At 33.9% G+C, this 19,203-nt stretch overlaps 1 protein-coding gene across 1 annotated transcript in view; it reads right to left on the bottom strand.

The window, feature by feature from the left end:
• Positions 1-19,203, bottom strand: part of LOC114067667 (ryanodine receptor 2) — a 169,835-nt gene that overhangs the window by 59,388 nt on the left and 91,244 nt on the right. Inside the window, exons 49-58 of the mRNA XM_027903257.1 lie at positions 17,498-17,628; positions 15,856-16,176; positions 14,270-14,510; positions 13,773-13,860; positions 12,643-12,735; positions 12,027-12,197; positions 11,035-11,094; positions 6,618-6,752; positions 3,177-3,289; positions 1,486-1,582 (exon numbers count right to left, since the gene is read on the bottom strand). Of these exons, the coding sequence (XP_027759058.1) occupies positions 1,486-1,582; positions 3,177-3,289; positions 6,618-6,752; positions 11,035-11,094; positions 12,027-12,197; positions 12,643-12,735; positions 13,773-13,860; positions 14,270-14,510; positions 15,856-16,176; positions 17,498-17,628 (1,450 nt within the window). The remainder of the gene's footprint in view (positions 1-1,485; positions 1,583-3,176; positions 3,290-6,617; positions 6,753-11,034; positions 11,095-12,026; positions 12,198-12,642; positions 12,736-13,772; positions 13,861-14,269; positions 14,511-15,855; positions 16,177-17,497; positions 17,629-19,203) is intronic.

Genomic DNA, 19,203 nt, shown 5'->3' with positions numbered 1-19,203 from the left:
GATAAGTTCTGGCACCACAGCCTGGTCTGTGATTCCATCTTGACAGTCCAACAAATTTTTAATTCCTTGCTACACTAGGGTACAGTTTCTCTAAGAGGAACCTTCACCAGTAACACAACCACATCTTTCAAAGTCCACTAAGAATTCTGGGTCAGCTCCACAGAGCTGAACAACAGAACCTCAAACTCTCACCCTCCAGGTGAGTGCTCTAGTGCAGCAAGAATGGGATAGAAATTTATTTAAAAGACAGATAGGGTTTTTTTGCCCTTTTCAACAAAAGATGTAATGCATCTCTCCTTAAGAGAATGATGGAGACACACTTATCTGTATCTTTGAGGAACTACAAGGGAGTGCATGTAGTCTTTTACTAAAGGGTGATACAGAAGCCAGTCCAGTCCATTTCTGCCTTCCCTGAGACAGTTTTCCACTCAAGCTATCTGCTGGAAAGGAGTTCTTCATAAACTTAGCAAATATATATTTTCAGAGAGGAGGTAAGGAGACAACTCTTTGTGTGAGTGTAACTAAATTATCATGCTACGTTGTTTCTTTACATGCGCATACTTGGACATACATGTACACAAGAAAAGAACGATGTTGTTCCACATTCCATATCTGAACACTCATGCTCCCAACTGCTAAAACCTAATTATTTTTTACAACGAACCTGTGTTATTCAAAACACTTGCAATGTGATGGGATACATGAAATATTTCGAAATATTTTCAAAATTCTTCACAACCTGGGTAGCTGGTTTTAAGCATAAGGTTCAAACAGTAAAAGCAAATTATTATTTTTTTCTAACAGCAATTTTCCAGTGAGCTTCTTTCTATTGCAGAAAGTAGGCACTTCTCACAATAAAAAGACTGGTCTCAAACTGTGTTCTGTTGGGCCTCTCAGGGGTTGAATCAGTTCCTAGTACTAGTTCTTGCCTAACCTGTAAAAAAACTACTTTTCAGAGAAGCAATTGTAAGGACTGAGGAACAAGACTTAACTGAAAAACACTGTAGGGATTTACCAGGCTAAAGACATGGCTCTTCTGTGCAGAAGCAGCAGACTGTCTGCTTCTGATGAACTGATTAATCTAAGACCAGAATTCCTCTAGTTTCATATTCTAACCTTTTGACTTTAATGGCTTTAATGTGGATCATGAAGTCCTTAAATACACAAAGCTGCAAAAGAGGAGGGAATAGGCTGTTCCCCTTTTCCACAGGTCAGAAGATAAGAGATAGGGGAATTACAGCAACTGGTATGTAATTTAGATTAAAGATTTATAAACGGTGTTTGAAGTCCTGAAGCAGACTGCCTGAGGGGATTTTGGAATTTCCATCACTTGTAGTTTTTAAAACCTGTCAGAGTGACTTGGTTATAGCTCGTCCCTTTGGATAGAGATCACCTAGGTGATGCCTTAGGTACCTCACAGACATAAGTATTACTATACAAGATGAACGCTAATACATTCCTACGACCCTTTGCACCCAGACGTACTGCTAAGTCTTCTATCAGTTTGTCTTCAAAATAGTGTTCTTCTGTTTCAATCCAAGATTTATCATAGCCTTGAAGAAAGAGGTTGACGGCCCGGTGCCTAGAAAGGGACATTTAAAACAAAAGCTGTAAACTTTTAAAGAGAAGATTTGGTCAATATGAGTTTCATTTAGCTTGAAGTACTGTCCAATCATTAAAACTCTAATTTAAAAGCAAAACAAAATTTCTATGGTCATCCATTTCAAAGAATAAGTTTACATTAAAAAGTTCCATTCAAAAATTGCCCCAGTAACTTGTAAAATGGATACTAACATGCAGTCATAATGACTTAGGAACAGATAATAAATAGAATTTTACATACATTTAAACATAATAAATAAATAAAAAAATTTGTCACATTAGTGGTTTTTATTTCTAACATTATTTTATTATTTTATTTTTCATATTATTTTAATTTAAATATTAAGATAACAGCAATAGATAACTTTGGATTGCGCTCAAATAATTGCATTTTTTAATGTGCAGCATTACACTTCACTATCTAAAACAAAAAAAAAATTTTTTTCCAAACCCCATGAAATTAAGTCGATGATGAGGCTACCAGGCAAGAGAGGGTAAGCCACTGATGGGTCCTTTTGTTGTTTCTTTGTTTCTTGAGGACTCAATGCAAAATGGAATGTCTGTCAATCAATTTCCCATGAAGAATTTTATTAATCCTCTAAATTTTTTTATACAAATCCCAGTCCCATATACTGAGAAGGAAGAACTATAATTAAAATATAGAGGAATGCTAGTAATTTTCAGGTGACCTACTTGTTAAAGTAACAACAGCTACAGATGGATATATCTTTGTTCTATTCTCAACTGTCATGGCAGCTTCATTTTATGGTAGTATGATTCTCATGCCCTAGTTCCTCCTGGGACAGACTGCAAGATTCATCCTACTAACTATGGTAATGACAACAATATGCATAGTTTTGGAAAAAAAAATAGAATTCTATTATATTGAAAAGATCAGATATAAGTGTTCTGAAAATTATTCTTAGAAATTGTACTGAAAAAAAAGTCTCTACTTTTTCTGAATGTATATTCCTTCCAGAATCTCAGGATTCTGAAACTTTCTTGACTAGACATCCCATTCTCTATTGAACAAGAAAGAAGAGGAAAAGGAGCCACAGGAAAATGTGTAAAATGCCTAGAGTAATTTTTGTCTAATAAAATGCTCTTCACAAAAGTGCACAATAAATAAACAAGTTTTCAAATAAAAAGTGTCCATTTATTTCCTGCATATGGAACATCTAGCATCTGATAATGAAGTTAACTCTGTACTTCCTGAACTATACTACAACTCAGGAAGAAATTTATCTCCCAAGATGATATTACAGTGACACCAACATGTCAGTTTCTGCATTTATCTCCTATGAAAGGTATCTGCTTTTCAGAAAAGAAGACATACTAGGAGGAACAGCTGAAATAACATCAGGAGGAGAGAATCAGAAATTTAAAATTATAGTTTTTGTTATTCTTTACAGAAGACAGAAGGAAGTAATTACATCTAATAAAACTGAGTAATATACAAACTATATTACCACCTGGTTTATGAATTACTGGTTTAGATTTTTTTTCCTTTTGATCTTGCCAAATAGCACAGTATGAACATTAGTGCATTTGTGAAAGAACAGTATAGGTCTTACCTTGGCAGATTATATAAGGGTGCCATTCTAAAGCAGGCAACTACTGCTCTTTTCCTCTGTTTAGACAACAGCTTATGCCACACTGCTTTTTTGGACCGCTGAGGATGCTCAACCTGTTATGTAAAATAAACAGGGAAAAATAAATGATGTGGCAATATCCCTGCTGTCTGGACATAGTAATATTAGTAAAAATGTTAGTTAACAGATAAATTAAGTCGAAAGGTAAAGAAGAATAACAGATTAGGAAAAGTGTTCTAGACAGAGTTCAAGCAGTCAACCAAGTTGTAGAGTCAGAATTTAGGAAATAAAGTAAGAATCTCCCTTTCCTGGTATGACACAGATATCCTCCTTTTTTACTTCATTCTACTACTTCTCTCTTTTAGGATAGAAAACTATCATCAATAAGGCTGTGACTCAGGAAACCTTCACTTCTAATACAAAGAATATTCACTCATTCTGTATTTTATATGCAACTCTTTGCTTATGTACAGGTAAATTGTACACCTTCACATGGCCTCGTACAATATTTTTGAAGGAATTGTCCTAAATACAATTAATCATTTATTTGCAATGTTTACCATGATCAGCTACGATGGAAACTAATTAACCCTAAAAAAGAGAAACAAGTACAAAGACTTAGGACTAAATCTCTTTCATGAATCAGCACAGCTAGAATGTACACAAAAAACTCCAAAACACTTCAGCTACATTTCATAAACCTACAGCTCTATTTTAAGATAGATCTTTCTGCATCATGGCTCTACAATAGCATGGAATGAAATTGGCTGTGCTCCAATAACTGACTGGAAAACTGGGAGCCATGATTACAGGCTATGCTACAGATCACTCCTTTCCCACAGCCTATTCACAGTTTTTGTGATTTATTTCACAAGTCTTCCAAAGAGATTATATAATTTAATTTAATCTTCACGGTTTCTGTAGAGTTAAGGGAGGGATTACTTTTGTTGGGAGTTGTTTGTTTGTTTGGGGAGGGGTGTTGTTTCTTTTACAGAGAACTATGCTCTGTGTTCCAATATCATCAAAGAAGTCAGTGGAAGTTAGCATTTGTATCTTGAAAGACTTCATGATTCTCCCTTGTAACCAAGTTAGGCATTATATTTAAAATACATAGTGATGATCCTGATGTTTATGTAGACTCGATATTCAATTCAAATTTGGTTATCCAGTTTAGTGAAATACAGAAAAAAATCATAGTTTAATCATAAACATTTATTAAACAGACAAAAATACTGCCAAGCATTCAGTGAAATAGATAATTACACTCGTAAGAATAAATGGTGACAATCGTAAATAAGTTCCTTCTAAAAGTTAAAATAGAAATGAAAAAATATTTGTTAAGAGAAAGGACAAAAAAGCACTCACTGTAAACTTATTTACAGTCACAAAACAAAGTCAGCAATGATAATTTAGAAGTCAGACAAATCCAAATGTGAAAGTTAGATAATTAGTAATATCTCCATAAACAATTATAAACCCTTCTATACTTTCCCAAAAGAAATAGCCTCGGCCTACACAAGCAGATTTCTGAAAATAATAAAAACAAAGCAGTTAGCTGTGCATAGAAAGAAAATGCAATGAATAAATTGATCATTATCAGTTGCAATAAGGAAAGCATTCAAAAAATGTATGTATGGAAACAGAGGATTTGCATACAGAGAGCAAAGGATTATGCAAGACATCATAAAAACAAATGCAGTGTTCACATATTCATTATTTCTAAAGACACCAAATTACCCACTTCAGTAACAAAAGCACCTGAGCATTTGGCCACAGAAGATAAGTAAAGCTCTGGGGCTAAATGTTTAAACATGTGAAAGGTAGTCATAAAAAAAGCAGAAAGCATTTACTTGACAACAAGTCATTGCTTAAGTATGATCAGAAGGACTGATCTTAAATATTGATCTGATACTACAATGGTAATCCATCCTGTTCTGTACTACTGCTGGAGTATATATGCTGTCAGAAAATGCAAAAGACAGGTATCATACCTTGGTTTTCACTCACTAGAACAATTCCTCCAAACTACACAAGCTTATCAATTTATATACATGATGGTAAAGCTAAAATACCAGAAATCAAGATTGGTATATGCTCTTTGAACTCAAATACAAGCTGAATTATGCAGCTCTGTATATGCAAATCATTCCTTTCAGCTCAATTAACTCTGATAAAACCAGTGTAAGACATGAATTTTTGCCTCCTCCCCCTTTTCTAGTTTTCCTCTATTTTTCCTTCCTCACAGCAACCCTACATCTTTTCAAATCAGCACCTATTCTTCTATCTCTCTCTCTCTACCTTTAGTTGGTAAACCATGATTGTCATGTATTTACTTCCATATTCTATCACTTTTTGCTCACTCCACACATATTCAGCAACAGGTAGAATTTATTGACTCCTCTTCACCCTTTTCTACCAAACTGTGTAAGGGTGCTGAACTTGAAGCACTATATTAAGAAGAGTTGTGTGATGCAAGAGACAGAATGCAATATTCACATCAACACACTTGCTGCAGAGCACATTCACATATCTCTCAGGTTCCTACGTGACTGAACCAATGATCTCATCATGACCTGGAAACTTCCTGACACCAGATCTGAAAACCTGTACCAAACTTCTAAGTGAAATCAACTGATCTAATGAGAAGGCAAGAAAGCCTTGAATTCTCAAATGTTCTTTAAAAAGGAAAATAATAAATCTTGAGTAAATTTTACATGCAGACAGTTTATAGTCTGCAGTGGGCAACCGTCAGTTGCATCCTCAAACCCATAAATCCTCAAACCCATCAACACCCTCCAAGTTAATGTCCTGTTTCTTCAGTACATTTTAAAAGGAAAAGCCTGGAAAACACAGAGTAAAACTGATGTGCAAAACAAGTAACAATTAAATAAGTAAAATGGTAAAACTAATTTACCAAGTAGTCTTTGACCTCTAAGATGTATCAATATAAGAGATTTTTTGATTTCAAATTTTAAAGAATAATGCTAGTGGGAAGAAGGATACAAAATAAAACACAGAATTATTTAAATGAAACTCACTTTAGATCCAGTCACATGGGAAGTTCATAAAAAAAAGTTAGATAATATAATAGAGCTCTGTAGCAGATTCTTAAACAGCTTAAGATACTGCCAGAACTTTCTCAGAAAAAACGATTCCTCCAACCTGCTTCTACTGTTTTTTGAATGCAACAAGGAATATATGAGTTGGCCATGCTGGTCAAACAAATTATTGTCAGAGTTGCTGCAAACACACAATATGACCACAATATTTGATTAGAAAACACAAGACTAAGCATGTAAACAGTAGCCATCAAAGTAAAGAAAAAAGAATATAACATTAAATACAGCAGGGGAAAGGATAAATAAAAGAGTAAATATTTTTATTCAGATTAAGAAGTAATGGAATTAGTAAAATGTGTCTAACCTGCTCCAGGTGAAACAGTACATTAGCGATATCAAGGACCCTTTCCACAGTCTTCTCTGGATCTGAGCAATCTTCAGTCCTGTTTGGTAAATCTTTGTAAAGTGCCATCTGCCACCTAATGGCGGGATCCTCAAGCTGCAGGAGAAAGATTTCACATGTTACGAAGTCAAAAGGTTCCAAACATAGGTTCAGTTTAATGAGTATAGAAACTGCAGCAAAAGTCAACAGAAGCACTTTTTATGGCTAACCAACACCTTTACGTGGCAAACCCATAAAGTATCCACTACACTGTCTGTGAGACCAAAACTAAAGACTCAGTTGTGCAATATTTTTAAGAGCTTCCATAAAAATGTGTTGGGTTGGAAGGGACCTTAAAGACCATCTAGTTCCAACTCGTCTGCCATGGGCAAGGACACCCTCCATGAGACCAGATTGCTCTTTCCAGCCCTTTCCAACCTGACTTTGAACACTTACAGGGATCATGCATCCACAGTTTCTGGGGGCAACCTGTTCCAGAGAACTACAGTGCTAATAATCATACAAATAGCAAGTGATGATGGGACAAAAAATAGCACTGGCACCAGCAAAGAATGCATTATTTGAGAAAAGTAATGAATATGAGGTAGACAGGCATAACTTAGGACACTGACTTTCCCATTAAAAAAAACAGTATTAATAAACTAATTGAAATTGTTGCTCTACTAGTTATGATTACTTCATTTTCAGTCATGAAAATGAGCAATATTACTATTATTTATGTCTACTTTTAAATTTTTTATCAATTGTTAGAAAATCCCAATTTTATCAATTACCAGCTAAAAATTAACAAGTTAATTTAAGAAAAATTAATTCAAGATGCATTTGCTTATTAGCCTACAAATTATAAAGAAGTGTAAAAATCAAATTTTTTAAAAAAACAATTTCTCCTTAAATTTCATTTTTTTCTACTTTACTGATCTTTAATTCTCTGGTTTATAATTAATTATCTCTCTTTTGGTTTATTTTGTCTCCCCAGACCTGCTAATCAATGCTGATGCAACATAGTTTGCAACCATTTACCGTGTCGGTGATACTGATGACAAATGCAATGCCTAACCCATTTTACTGAGAACTGCAGCCAGTGATCATTCCTGATAATGCAGTTAATATTTCAATCACATTGGCCTGGATGCCTAGAGCAGTTAGGGGCCTAAACAGTACAGACTCAAATAAGGCTTGAACTCAACACTTACTTGTCTTACAAATCTTTGCGGATCCAGATTTCAATTTGTGTCTAAGGTGAGACAATAATGCTACTTCACCTCCACAAAACATCTTAAGATACACATTTTACTCAAGTTCCAGGAATTATTATAAACTTACAGAGTCGTTCAATAATAGCTTATTACAAACTAGAAAGCCACAATTGGCAGGCATTTCTTCCACCTTTCGGCTTTTCCATTTCTTAACAACTGTCACATCCACAGTCTTTGTGTGAGTATTTGACTGGATCATCATGAATGGATAGTCCACAAAAGACTTTTTAATCACAGGAGGAGATGTCTTTTGATCTGAGGACTTCTCACATTCTACCAAGGTACAGCTTTTTTGTATAGGTAGTTTTCTAAGGGTATGAGTAGTTGACATTTCAAGGTGTGAATTAGAATGGCTGGAAGAAGATTTTGGTGACTTGAGCTTCATCCATGTCAAAATGAATGCAAGTTTCGTCATCAATTTCTTGAAATAAAAGGCTCGGTACTGAGTAACAGCATGCAGGCATGCAAGGAAAGGAAAGACAGAAACAGGGTGAAGACAAATGTAGACAAAGGTAGACAAATGCATGAAACAGACGTCACAACATTAATAGCCTAAAGATTCAGAGGGATGATTCTCAAACAGTGCTTTTTTCCAAAGAGAAATCAAGATTAATTAAATATTAGCTCTAACATAAATGACAGAACACGGTGTCTGTGAGAAGCAGGTGATTAACAGAAAACACCATTTGAAGAACGAATATTGTTATGACTGGAAGAAAACCAGCCTTTCAAAAAACAGTATTTTTCCTATGTTTTGAAAGCCACTTTACACAAACACCATTTTAACTAAGTTACACACCAATTCATAGCATTAAATAATAATTTAACTTTATGAGACCATTTGGCCCACATTCTTTTTGTGATTGACTCAATCAGATGACAAAAGGGTAGTGTATGCATAGAGCAGGATAGCATCATTTTCCTTAACAAGAAACATCATACTTGGCTGTACCTGACATGTACTTGAGTCATTCACAACAGTGACTGAATGCTAAAGACACCAGAGAATTATGGCATAAATTATATTGTGCTTTGCACATAATTACTCAATTTACCTTTATACATTATACTTTTAAGTAATTAAGATACACACTTAGGTTTTATGTGAACTCTAAAATGTGCCAGTGATAAATGATTATTTTTTCTGTAGTTGAGTTGACTACTTTTCACACACAGGTCAAATTTAGAGCTTTTCAAAGCTGCTAAAGAGATATGTAAATAGCTATAAAACCAAGACAGCTACAATAGCTGTTTAGTTTTGTTATCTATGTATTAAGTGGTTCTCTTTCAGATTTTCATCTTCCACTGGGAATTCATTTTAGAACAGGAAAATCTAAAGTCACTTACAGTTGGATTAGCTAAGATTACTTCCTTTTTAATTATCAAGGCCCTGTGAAGTTTCATCAATCTAAGAAATTTAAGAGCACTTTTATTCTCATGTGGTATAAAGACAGGAGGTGATATGTTGCCTAATAATAGTAAACTTTTAATTGAAGCACAGGAAGTTTCTGAAGAGAAAGCACGGGTCAAGGTGTTAAGATGTATCATTCCTTCCAGTCAACAAAGCAGTAACAGACAGAAATTTCTTAAGAGCAGAATGTAACACTGAAGAAACAAAATAGAAACTGAAGTAGTTAAACCAGGAAGACAAGTGCTAAATAGCAACATGAAATGCCAGGCAAGACTTAAAACTGCATGGCTCACAAAATGACAATATAGACATACTGAAAAAAAACAGAACAGAAATATCTATTTTAATCATTACGAGAACACTATTGAAGTTTATTCACAAAATCACCTCACATTTTTTTATGTTCATGGCATGCTCACTGCTTATATTAAGATCTTCAGAAATGCCCTTTTCTTCCTAGTACTTTGCCTGTGTGTTTTCTTCTGCTTCTCAGTATGTAACAATATTTGCTATATATGCATAAGTATTTCAAGCTTTTCCTTTCAGTGTAAATTTACTGTGTGCAATCCCTGTAATTTAAAGCTAGTGGATTTTTATTTGCAGTATTTTATGAAAAATGCTAATTGTCAGCTTTGCAAAATGATGCATCTTCTTGTGAGCTCCCAGAAACCCCAACCTCCACATAATCTTGCTTGACATGGAAGCAAAACATGGAAAACATGATGGGAAAAGATTAATCTTCACATATTTTTCAGGAATAATTATCCTATTATGAGCTCATTAAAAAAATTTATTATTATTGCCATGCACTGATTGCAGTAGAATCTAGACTTTTGGATAATTCTTAAATACTCTTAAAAAACAACAACAACAACAACAAACCACCAGATTTTCAACTCACATGTTTACTCTATTTTGACCTTTTTATGAACACGGGAAATACTAGTTAGTTTTTTTCTTGAGGTAAATAAAACACAATGCAGAGGGAGAAGATAAAGGACAATTCTAAATAAAGCACCATCCATAGGTACAATTCAGTCTTCCTTCAATGGAGGAGAGGCATAATTTTATTACATTTTCATTATACTTCCATATTCTGGCTTCTTTGTCATTTTTCTGGCTTATTTGTCATTTTTTTCATTAATATTCATTAATATTAATTTTCAGTAAAACATTTCAACTACACCGGCCATTTCAGGAATTTTTCTCTAGGGCTATTCATCTGGTACTAACAGGAATTCAGTAATAAAAACTGATGTTTTTTCCAAAATACCTGCTTTTCCCTGGGCTGCTGAAAACCAGGAAAAAGACTTAAGAAACTAGATGTTTTTCACTTTACAGTGTATGCCAAGGCTCCTTTTTCCTTTACAGTTCAAATTGAAACTAAGTAACTCCAATCATTTTGCAGATTTTTTCTCAAATAATAATATGTTGAGTTTAAACAGCGCTAAACGATGCTTCCATCTCCAATTTCATACTAATGCTGTGCATAGTAAAGGATTTGAAACCCCACATATTATCATACATGATGCATTATATACACACACATCAAAAACCTACCATTTAGCAATTGACATGAACAAGTTACTTGGCAGAAGAGAAAAAGGGACTACAAGTTATCCTAATGAACCAAGGCAGGTTGTCATTTTACAGCACCAACAAATTAATTCAAAGGAAGAAAAATCACAGTTAAAAAATGCATATAGATTACCTTGCCCTGAAGGTGAAGATTACTGCGGATGACATCTCGTACTTCATCTTCAGTATCTTTCTGCCAATAGATTACAAATCATATAAATTAGGAATAGAAGGTAATTAGGAAAAGTTATGATTCATTAAATGTCAGTCTTGGGTTTCCTCAGATGATGAATAAAACTGACAATGTGGAAGACTGAGGAAAACCTCAGAGACAAATCTTTTTGAATCAGGCCAGAACTAGGCATATTCAAGCTTGCAGTAACAAATTCTGGATGGCATCATACATATCTGATCACAGTAACACATTAAATGCAAGTCTGAATTAAAATTACTAGTATACATGTAAGCAAAATTTGAATAATAAAATCATTAAAATAAAACCAATAACACAAACACAGCCTTCTCTGATTTGATTTCTGTTTCTTTTGGAAATCTTTTATCCTGTATAACATTCAGGTCAGTTGTCCAAAGGTCATAACCTGCCAGGGTGTATGAAGTATCATAACTTGAGAAAGGAGTATAGTTCAAATTACAGTCCCATTATTACACTGTGATTTTACACCCAGAAGAATCAGTTTTAAATTAGTCTATTCCTACAAAACCTCTTGCATCACATGAGAGTGACCAAAAGGAATTATTTATGATATTGGGCATAGAAGTTCGGAAACATCTAGTCCTTAATTTTATTTCCAAATTCACGCTACATAAAATATAACAAACTCAGCAATAAAAATTAAGAGAGAATAATAATTTTTATTTTAATAATGTCACCTTTATTCATTTACTGATCAGATAGAAAATAAGTATGTCCAAATTGAAATGTTTTAAGCCATGAGATCTATCTGCAGATAACTATTTACCATAATCACCCATTGTGCCTTTATATTATGGAATTATAGTCATGTTTCTCTGTGTCAGACTGTAAGATGAACACAGGGTGAAATAATCAAATAATTTCGTTAGTAAAATATTTCTACCTTTGGCAAGTGCAAAAAGAGCACCTACCATGCTAAATCGATTTTTGGCCAGTGCAATTAGCTCTTGGTCTCCAGGAGCACAAATGTTCAGGCCAATGGGAAGTAATCTCTTCAGCGCTGCCACAATGAGAGAGGTCTGCATAGAGTACCGATCACCTTTTCGCTTCATCTTCTTCCTCTCCTGGTCAGAAACTGCTGCCTTCAGAATAAAGCCAAGATTAAAAAAAAAAAAAAAAAACAAACAAAAACAAACACTCATATTAAATAAAAGAATTGCACTAGTAACTTTGTAATTGTCTCTGGTTTGAAAATCTCCTTATTACCTATACAGGTGCAACTATATCCAATGGAACTGCCATTATATCATTGCCAACGTTTTGCACCAATACTTGTAAAGTCCATTGTGTTTCTCAAATGACTATGTTTTGAAACTCAACCCAGGGTTTTCAACAGATCTTGTTACAAAATCCACTAACAAACAAAACGTTCCCAAACAAGCAAACAAACAAACATCACCAAAAAACCCAAACCTCACAAAAACCCAAATTCACTAAAACAAAACAACAAAAAAAAAAAAGCTTCTCTGGAGTCCTCCTGTTTCCTTCTCTTTTGCAACAAGAAAAATATAAAGATCTTTACACTACCTTGGACATCTTAGATTTGGTGTCACTGATAAGGAAAGACATGTTGTTGATTTCATTTTGTACCACAAAGTTCTGCTCTTCCCTTTTGAAATTCTGGAAATATACAGAAAATCTCAGTTAGAAGCACTTATTTGAGTAATCTATCTAAACATGTCTTAAATAAAAGTTTAAATTAACTGGAAATCTGTGAAATTCACAAGATAAGACAAGGAGAGTAAAAATTAACAGATGATCAATAACATCCTTGAATTTCACATTTATTTGCATGGTATAGCTAAGGTGGTTGCATGTTTGAGGTTTTTTTTCCATGTTAGAGAAAAGGAAATGTTTCTCTAGCTACTAAATAGACATGATAAAAGTCTCATTCCTCCTCCAATTCAAAACAAAAACATTGTTCAGGATTTTCCTTACTAGTAAATATTCACTTAATTTTTCCCCCATTATAAATCTTCACTATATTCAGATACATAAGAAAATTTTTAAATAAAAGAATGAGCTTGTGAATACGCAAGTAATTTGACGATCCAGTATCTATTGTGTAACAAGGTTTTGTGAACAGTGGTGTTAAATATTACAGTTCAATTCAGGCACAAGTACCGAGTTTAAAAGGCATCTTGTTTCCCAAACTTGAAAGAATTGAAGCTATGGTAGAAAAAGAAATTTAGTATAGACAACAGTCCATACAGAGATGAAAGTATTTAGTCTCTTTTGCTTTTTTAATTCTTTGGGTTCTAGTATTCACTGAATCCTGTGCCTGATTATGTCTGGTTATGAAAAGGCTATGGGGTAGGAAAAAAAAAAAAAGAAAAAGAAAAAGATAAGGACACAAAACAATGAGCTTAATATATTAAAAAAAAAATTAAAAAAAAAACAAAGAGAAAACCCACAACAACAAAAAAAAAAACCCCAAGAATCTGTAAAATATCTACAATCAGTGCTATTATGCTACAAAGTATCTATCAACTCTCATAGCTACTGTGTAATTTCAATAGTGTCAGAAATGTGAAAGTCATTAATTAATACCTTCCCATCTGCAGTTTCAATTCTGTCATTAAATGTGTTTTACAAACATATTTGATCTACTTTTTAAAAACCTCATTAAAACAAATATTTATCAAGAAATTACTTACATGAGACTTTGACCAGTAAATGAAGACCTCAGCCACCATGCGGAACAACTCTTCCGCTTCTGGGTTAGGCTCCTTCAGCCATTTTGCCCTAAAATTTGGTAAAAGGGTAAAAATGCCGATGATCCTCACTAGCTTTATGCTTTGAAATCAGTGTACAACATTTTACAAGGATACATGACAACAAAACCAAGTATGCATGCTTTTAATCCTTTCTGGTAGAAGTGGCTTTTTGCTGTCCTACTTCAAAACCCTTAAAATCCTTCTACATTAATCCTTGGTCTAATCCAATAGATTTTGACTGCAATTTTTTTTGTTTTCTGCTGAAAAAGACCCCAGCTCGTCCTAAAAGTCACAAAGCATTAGCTTGGGCAACTTCACGATTGTCAGAGTGAGTAAGAGCCACTTTAATTCAGTGCTAGGCATACTAAGGGATAAGAAATGGTATCAATAAACAGGAAGGTTTTATGAGCTTCATTGACCTATTCCTCTCCACATACCTGTTATAGTCCACAAATCTAATCAACAAAGGGTAGAAGGCATAGAGGTCCCGTGCCAAAGTGGTGAACTCATCTAGGATGAGCAGTTCAGACTCCGACATGTCACCTCTGCCTTCTGCTCTTAGATGTTCTTCATCCGATACAACCACTGCTGCTTTTTTCTTTAGTTTATCCATCAGTGGAAGGAAGTGTGTCTTTAAGAGCTGTGGCTTCGCTTTACTTATGATGGGCTGGGAAAACACTATTTAAGGCAATGAATATTATAATATATCCCTGGCCACAAAATATAAATAAAAACTTTTACCTTTTCCCACTTCCTTGAATCTCATTTCTAGGCTACAAAGTAAAATCCTGCCCCCATTGAAATCAGCAGAAGTTTTGCCCAGAATTAAATGTGGTCAGGATTTCACAAAGTCAGTTCAGTTTGTCACTGTGAGGGCAGAATAAGCTTGCAAGATCATAAAAATTGAAATACTCCTTACTGGTATTCTGTCAGAATGGCATTTGTCCACACAGTTTTATTGAGTAATGTAGAAGTTGCTTAATGGTATGTGTGGGTGGATACATGTAAAGATAGCTACATAATGCACACACAAGTTTTCTCAGCCACTGGTCTGCCTTTTGAACCTTGCTTTTTAACTTGTGTGAAGTGGAACTCAAAAGCATTCCCTGGTTATTTGAAAATCTAAGGAAACAGCCTGCCTGTATTTCTTATGCACATTAGGAAGGCTTATATGCAGACACAAATGAGATGACCATTCATGTCAGACTCATTAGCACAAGCTTTTGCAAATCTACTCATAAGAACAAATATGTAAATTAGCACTGGGCCCATTAGTGCAAACCCATTTGTAATATATTGATTAAATTACAAAGAATTTGTCAGTTACCACCTATCCTCAGAGTACATTACATTATTAACCCTCAAAAGACTAGGAATTCAGAGTGCTACCATGAATGACATTACTATTACAGCAAGTACTTGAAAGTCATAAGAAAGTCTAATTGAAAAATTGAATCCACACCACTGAAGGGACTTTTCCTCAGAGACTGTAACACTGAGAAATAAAGTGGTTTTAAATAAATTTTAAGGTGTTATTGCAATGAAGTTAATGTAAGGATTACTAAAATGACATGAACATTTCCAGATTTTATTGTAATGGATATCTTATATATACACCTTCAAAACCACATTTTAGGGATCCAGCACTCACAAAGAACAGCAAAGAACTTTATAATGCCTGCAAAAGGAAACCTGCTATATAATGAAAATTAGCTAAATAATATAGCCCTTGAATTCAATATACTGCAAAATGCATATGTGTATATTCTGAGGAGAAATAAATAGTCTAATGTACTTCTTATATTACTTATTAAGAGACTAAAACAAATTGCTTCATCTTTATACTGAATATTTTCAGTTCATCAAGGTTTTTTCTGGTTTAAAAATGTAAAAATATGAGTGTTCTTCTACTCCATCTTTAACACAGTAAATGCAGAGTAATTCAGAGTGTGTGTGTGTGTATCTCTATACATTCTGAATACACACACATCTGCTTGCTTTATTATTTATTTTTACATCTTACCTGCCAATCTCTTCATCCAGGCTCCTTCATCAATACCAAGATTGTTGTAGATGATTTTCAATATGTTACCCAACAGAGTGTTCATGTGTTCTGATGTCAAGGCTGTGCAACACATTTCAGCCTTGTCGGGATTGTTTTCTGGCCCATGTTCCCACCAGTGTGACATGTAACTGCATAGCATAGGCAGTATCACTTCCATGATATGTGGCATTTGTGTGTAACGAATACCAGACTCTGCCAGTTCCACGATTTCTTCCATTAACTTCACCAAGGAAGGAATATTTGGGCAAACCTCTTCTACACTAGTAGGCAAATTGAGAACTATTGAAAAAAAAATTCCAAAAATCAATAAACTAAGTCATAGATGGAAAGTAATTCTTTTTTTGCTATTCAATACATTTTTTGTTTTCTATTTACATTAACAGTCTTCTGATTCAAAGGAAAAAAACCAAACATAACAATAAAAAACATGTCCTTTCATACTATTGAGCAATAAACTTTATATGAATATTTCTATAATTAAAATAATTCCTATATGAAATGTAAATATTATAGAATGTATTCAGAGAAATCAGATGTGCCTTCCTACATTCAAAATAAAACTTAAATTTCAAAATTTTCTCTAACTTTGAAGGCTAGTCTTTTTTGAAAAACATTATCTTCTCCACGTAGACTCAATACATTTTACATGGACACCAAAGAGTCTCCTTCAGAATAATGCAATTTTGGAAAATAAATTCAATTTTCTGTTTAAAAATCATTGAAAATACAGTGGCTTATCCTTCTAGATGTATTAAGATTGCGAGAATTATATGGCAAGAATGCATAGTTTTGATATTTTCAAGTTAAGATGCTACAGCTCACTGGAGAACAAATCTGGTATGCTCACTTTTTTTTTTTAAAAAAAAGGTGAAGTTATGAAATGGATGTCATCATAAACTGTCATCTTATACAAACATACTGTCATCTATCTGTATCTGTGATATAATTCACACTCTGCAAATATGCAGAGCTTGTATACTTCTCTTGCAACTTCTACTTATTGCAGGGACAGGTTGTATTTATTCTATAATCATGTTACAGCATAAGAAATATCAAGAGTAGAATAAAAAGGTATATGCAAAATAAACATATATAATGTTACTGGAAAGTATCTGTACTGTCTTGTATGTCAAACAAAATAAAAAAACAATTTACATACTACTCTGCAATGTATTTACTTTATAAGGGCATAACATGTAATTAATACAGCAAAGATATTTTCCTTAAATTGCAATTGTTTATGTTTTAGGGACTCAAAATTGTGTGTGTAAACTGAGGAACCAAAGTTACTGATAAGAATACCTAAGTTTATCATCAGATACGTAACAACTGAGGTACTTGAAACGTGCAAAGTCCCTTCATTAAATCGATTCCAAAGTGGTATTTTGAGAATGAGATCTCAAAATTAAATCAGTAAGCTTAGGAACTTAAAATATTCAGTTTTACCAGACTTACCATTGGTTTAGAAAAGAAATACAAACAAGATATGACAAGAAAATTCTTGCACTATAAAATGTATTCAAAACCGCACATATTAAGGCAAGAAGCATTTATGGTGAAACAGTGTTTTCCTAACCATTACGTCAGTTTCTGGAAATACCTGCTCTGTCTCTCGCATTCTTGGTATTGTAGATTGAGTAGATATTATGTTTGTTCAAATGAGTTTCCAAAAAAGCAACTGGAAAGGCACCTGAGAAAGCAGCCAAGCATTCTCCCAATGCTGATCGTTGCCTGTGAATTAACAAACACCAGTAAGTACACACACCTTTAGTCGCAGCATCACAGAATGGGTAAGGCTGGAAGGGACCACCAGTGGAGTCATATGGTCATTGGTGCTTGACTACACCTTGGGGTTTTATTTTAAGACGAACACATTTCAAAGAGATAAGCCACTCCATTATTAGGATCATCAACACAAGAACAGGTAATAGAAGCTGAAGTTTAGCAACCCTCTTCTAATGTATGAACAAAATGTTAAGACATAAAATGTCAAAGGTGGCCTACTTAGCTTACAGAAAATGAGAAACATGCGGGGAAAAAACAAAGTAATTTTAACAATGCTTTCCTCTTAGTTTTACTGACTTTATAATCACTACTATTAAGACAAAGCTAACAGATGGAACATGAGACGAAAAACATCCATCATTTCATTTGAGTGATATTTCCTTTTCCTGAGAAATAGTGACAATCACTTTCATGCTTGGTCTAGTAAGAAAGGTCTTCAGTGAATAAAAATTGCTTCTAATGATCAATAACTCGGAAAGTTTTTTACAAAAACATTCCTTTAATGTCTTTAAATATATGACAAGATTTATTTGATAATAAAAATTCCTTCAGTGTGTCAAAATTTTAAAAAGCCTGTCTCTAGTAAGAAATAAGCACGCCCCTGTCACTTTGCTTGGGTCCTTCAAGGGACAATTAAAACTATTCTTTCTGATTTCCAATTGAATTGATCACAGCAGATTTCAGAGAGGTCAGAAATCCCTAGCTGAGGCTGAGTCACACAAGTGCCAGATATCCAAGAGAATTTGCATCCAGGAGAGTCATGAACTTTCTATTTAAAAAAAAAAAAAAAAAAAGCCTCAAGAATGATTTTGTGATTTAAAAAGATTCATCTCCAGTCTATAGTTTATCTCATTTTTGGAGAGGTTATTCTTTCTAGATCAAACTCATTAAACTTTATTTTGTTAAATCTAACTTCATTCCCATTATTATTTATACTGTTTGCTCCTTCTTCCTTTTTTTTCTCTTTTCATTAAGTCTTTATCAGCAAATCATACATCCATCACATACACCTAAAGAGAGCATGCTATATGCTTTTCTCCTGCAATAATGGTTGTAGACAATCACATATAAAAATAGTCACACCGAAATATTTTGTCTTAAAAAAAAAAAATCCCATATAGTTAATTTGCCAAATAGCAAAATAAGTTAATTTTATCTCCTTAATGAAATGAAGGAGACCTGGTTTTCCGCAGGTGTGTATTTTTTAACTTAAGTATTGGTTCCAACCTTTCTTCATAATGTTTCCTATGATACTGCCACCAAATAAGCAAGGGTATGTCACTGGGGTGCTCTGGAGTTATGCACAGGTGGATTTGCTAAAGAGTATGACTTCCTAAACAGTTAACTTGCTAGATTACTGCTGCCAATATCTTAAATGTATGAATTCTGTTTAGCCTTCCTTCAGAACAGTTCCAGTCACTACAGTTCAACTATTCAGTTTTAAGAACTGAATTATCTAAGTATCTACATTTTTTGGTCAAACATGGCTTACACAGACCAAATGTAACTTGGGGGGGGGGG

This window comes from Empidonax traillii, unplaced genomic scaffold, assembly GCF_003031625.1.
Source record: "Empidonax traillii isolate 1590-97213 ecotype Southwest subspecies unplaced genomic scaffold, ASM303162v1 scaffold952:size333442, whole genome shotgun sequence".
NCBI lineage: Eukaryota > Metazoa > Chordata > Aves > Passeriformes > Tyrannidae > Empidonax > Empidonax traillii.
Note: the sequence above shows the minus strand (reverse complement) of the source record. Positions and strands in the feature narration are given on the sequence as shown.